The sequence below is a fragment of the Rattus norvegicus genome, chromosome 10 (genome assembly GCF_036323735.1).
Source record: "Rattus norvegicus strain BN/NHsdMcwi chromosome 10, GRCr8, whole genome shotgun sequence".
Taxonomy (NCBI): Eukaryota; Metazoa; Chordata; class Mammalia; order Rodentia; family Muridae; genus Rattus; species Rattus norvegicus.
The window spans coordinates 43808182-43812682 of record NC_086028.1 but is presented as its reverse complement, the minus strand read 5'-3'; the positions used below and the strand labels follow the sequence as shown (position 1 = coordinate 43812682).

The window sequence follows — 4501 nt, the reverse complement described above, 5'->3', positions numbered from 1 at the left end:
TGAGAATTACTTGTCATGTTATTTACAGGGGTACACAGGTGAATACAAGTTTTCCTTTATTGGATCTTGGACTACATGACAATGGTTGGACTATTTTAAGAATGTAGGGGCCCTAGAAAGTTGGATCAACCCTAAGAGCACTGATTGTTCCTCCAGAGGATCCAGGTTTGATTCCCAGTATCTTCATGGTGGCTCACAATCATCTGTAAATTTAAATTAAAACAAAACAATTGATTGTTTTTTTAAAATCTGTGCGTGCTGGCATACAACTTTATTCCCCAAAATAGTCTGAGGCTATTCTGTTCCACAGAGGAAGCTCTGTGATAGTATATATAGGAAATTTGCTTGAAGTAACATTATTGCTGTTGGCCTTTATTGTATATTAATCATGAACACAATACAGAAATTGTCTATGGATTTCTAAAGTAGAATCATTCTGTGTATTTTGTCTAACTGTTCTTATCATGGGACACATGAGGTGACATTATTGAGGATATTTAGCAAACTCAGTCTCAGTTTATAGTGAGTTTATGAATTACATTTATGGCAAAAAAATTAGCAAAAGCCAGCTATTTGTGGAGGTTGCAATTCTTATTTATTTTTTTTTACTTTAAGTTTATCTGCATTGATGTGAGGGTGCAAATTCCTTTCCAGGAAAGTCATAGGCAGTTGTGAGCTGTGATTGAAATGTAAATAAAAATATTCAATAAAAAGATATTCAGAAAATTTCTTAAAATAACATTATTGTTCTCAGATTATATTGTATATTGGCCATGGATAAAATACAGATATTTTCTATTGATTTCTAAAGCAGAACCATTCTGGGTCTGTCTCCCTGATGTCCTAATCATAAGTTAGCATGGGTGATCAACATAAATATAAACAGGGAAGATCAAGATGAAGGTGTTCATGGAGACAGGGTGCATACAGACAGGCAGGCCCATTGATGATGTTTATTACAAAGTCATTAGTAAATTTGGGGGGAATGGTATTAATAAAGGGACTCAGTGATGCAACTTTAAACAGCTTAGAAGAGCTTGAAGATATTTTATTGTATATTTTATGTGTTTACATTTCAAATGTTATCCTCTTCCCAAGTTTTCCCTCTGTAATCCCCCTAATTCTATCATCCTCCTCCTCTAACTTCTTTGAAGTTGCTCACTTCATACCCATCCATCCAACCCTACTGCCCTGGCATTTCCATACCCTGGTTTATTGAACCTTCACAAGACCAAGGGCCTCCTATTGATGCCATCCTGTGCTGCATACGCATGTGGAGCCATGGGTCCCTCCATGTGTACTCATTGGCTGGTGGATAGGTCCCTGGGTGCTCTGAGGGTTATGGGTGGTTGATACTGCTGTTTTTCCTATAGGGCTGCAAACCCCTTCAAGAGCTTGGAAATCTTTTTCAGGTGGTAATAGTCACACAAACATCAAAGCAAACATTAAGTTGGCTCCCTCCCTATTTCTTTCAAAATTGTCCTTGAAATATGTCACATTATAAAAACAGACCCACATTCTTGTATTAGTGTTGTGCCTACAAAGGAAAACGAATGAAATAGTCCAGATTTATGTAAAATATCTACACAGATACAGCTGTAGTCATAAATGGAAGAAAGATGTTACAGAGCAAGAGGTAGGAGATTGGAGACCAGGCACCTGGACTGACTCGCACAGGCTGAGAAGCATGGTTCCTGGCATCAGAGCAGAAGACTCTGTGAAAGCCAACCCATCCAGACAAGCAGCCAGAGATGCCAGGTCCAGGGACAAAGCCCTTCCATCTCCTGAGGAGCCAACATTCAGATTCAATCCATCAACTCAGTGTGACACTGTGTGAACAAAGGTTCATGCTCCTGATCAGTCAGTGAGACAAGCTGATGAGCTTGCACCAGAATACCAGTCCCAAAAACATCCCAGAGAGTGTCACAGCCAGCCTTTAGATTAGGGCAACGCCAAGTCACATATAACTATCTATCATCCCAAATATCTCCTCAGGGCTCCCATGACCTCCTTGTTCCTCAGACTGTAGATGAATGGGTTCAGAACAGGAGTGATGATAGAGTAGACGACAGCCACCAATTTGTCCCTCCCAGGAGAATGCAAGGAATGTGGCTGGGTGTAGGTGCAGAGACCAGTGACATAGAACAGGCTGGCTACGGTCAGGTGGGAAGAACAGGTAGATACAGCTTTACTCTGTCCCTTCCCTGAACCCATTTGGAATACAACAACCAACACCCGAGCATAGGAAGTTAGGATGGCCAGGAAGGGTATCAGCAGAAAAACAAAGCCACTAATGAGCAGTGTATGCTCGTATTGGGATGTGTCTTCACACACCAGTGGCAGGAGAGATGGAACCTCACAGAAAAAGTGGTTAACAATCCTAGATCCACAGAACGGAAGTTGAAATACATACACTGTGTGCCTTGATGCAGTGATAACGCTGCTGCTCCAGGCACTGGCAACCATGCAGCAGCAGATCTTCCTGCTCATGAGTAAAGGGTAGTGCAAGGGCCGGCAGATGGCTATGTACCTGTCATAGGACATGAAGCCCAGCAGGAGGGCTTCAGACCCACCCAGGGTCAGAAACACAAAGGTTTGGATTGCACATCCCAGAAAGGAAATGGTCTTGGTGTCTGACAAGAAGTTAGCTGCCATCTTGGGCACCGTGGTGGAGATGTACATCATGTCGATGATGGAGAGCTGGCTGAGAAGGAAGTACATTGGGGTGTGGAGTGTTCGGTCAAGCCTGATGAGATGGACCAGCATGAGGTTGCCTGTGAGAGCCACTGCAAAGAGGACGGCAATGACTATGAAGAGAAAGGTGTCCATGTGTCCATACTGGAAAAGACCAACCAAGGTAAAGTCTGTCCCACAGCTGTGGTTTCCTGTCTCCATGGTTTAGACAGAATGAGCAAAGCAAGTATAATCTGGAAATGGCATGATCTGATGAGGACTGTCCTTTAGGAGAAAAATGACATTTATTACATGGGATAGAGATCTGGACTAGCTCTAAGACACTCTCTCATAGCCTGTGGTTTATGCTTTCATCTTTTGTAAAAAGTCCTTTTATTTATTTATATTTATTCTACTTTTGCACAACAGGTAATAGTTACACACTCTAATGGAATACTTTTGCATTTCCATGTGACCATGTATAGTGTGTGCACTAAACCAGGGGTTCTCTTTTCTTTTGGTCATTTCTCAGTTTTGAAGTGCGAGCTCTTCCCTCTCATAGTCTTTGTAAACATGGAAATGGAATCAAGATTTTTTCAAGACAGCAAAATTAAAATGTAAGTGGCAAATTAGTTTATCTGCTTTGTTTTCAAAAATTGTATTCTCAGTAGATTCTCTTCATTGAGAAATTATAGCCTAGGTCTTTGGCAGGGAAAACATACTCTGGGTTCTTTCATATTTATGTTCAAGTAAGTAGAGCAGAGTTGATCAAATACAGTATAATTTTTAATGATTTTAATCGTAGTAGTATCTGCATAGATGTTTGCAGTCCTTACGAGTTTAACTTATTCTATAAAATTAACATGGAAAAAGATACAATGACGTAAGAAATCAATTGGTTTGAGTTGAAAAGAAGTCTTAGGAGTTAAGAACATTGATTATTCTTAGAGGGCCCTGGTTTAAGTCCTAGCACAAACGGCAGCTCATGACTGTCTGTACCTGCTATTCCAGTCAAATACTGGTTTCCATGGATACTACATACACAAGTGTTGCACAGACGTATATACCACCAAATTTCCATATACACAAAATAACACAAAGTAAAATAAAATCAAATGGTTGAATTTTACTTAGTGCTTTTTTGTTTTTGATTGCTGTTCAAATTTTTTAAATTAAATCTGTAGAAGTGAATTTTTTGTTGTGTACTGACACCAAGCTAGGCTTATCCATATTGGCAAGGGATTGATGCCTTGACAAGTGTTTCTAGATACCTGGTGAAATGGCATAAAATAGTTTTATTTCTTGGCATGTATTTGACCTTGACTCTCTGACCTCAGGCAGTAATCATTCCCGAAACACAAAGGTAATGAAGTATTGCCATGACACCAAAGTATTTTACAGTTTTGAGAATTGAAAAGTGAGGAAAAAGACCTTACAAACATAAAACAGGTCAATGGCGTAAGTTAGAATTATTAAAGCAGAAGAATTTTATCACACACTTTTTTCCATTTTGTAGTAACCTAAAAGAGTTCATATTGTTGATACACACCAATTTACATGTAGGCTATATTTTAATATGAAGACTTTAACTATTTAATACTAATCACATTAACTAGACTATACAACCAGGGTCTCACATAGACAGACTCTGTGGAAGCAGATATTTCTGTTAGTAATGGACCTCAATTTCAAGATTCCAAATTTCAAACTTTGACTTATAAACTCATAAATGTTCAGAAAAAAAAGTCATGGCAAAGGATGCTAGAAGTGCTGTCAAGAGGGTGTCCTAGAAAATTCTAGTATAGTATTTTATGGAAGAGAAAAAATA

At 39.2% G+C, this 4501-nt stretch overlaps 1 protein-coding gene across 1 annotated transcript; it reads right to left on the bottom strand.

Annotated features, from left to right (window-relative positions):
* Positions 1–1974: 1974 nt before the first annotated feature.
* Positions 1975–2895, bottom strand: Or2ak5b (olfactory receptor family 2 subfamily AK member 5B). The gene has a single exon (NM_001000958.1). The coding sequence runs from the start codon at positions 2893–2895 to the stop codon at positions 1975–1977; it is 921 nt and encodes a 306-aa protein (NP_001000958.1).
* Positions 2896–4501: the final 1606 nt, after the last annotated feature.

What these genes read in the sequence shown, in the direction of transcription:
- Or2ak5b (NM_001000958.1), bottom strand. Translation starts at nt 2,895, where the DNA reads ATGGAGACAGGAAACCACAGCTGTGGGACAGACTTTACCTTGGTTGGT.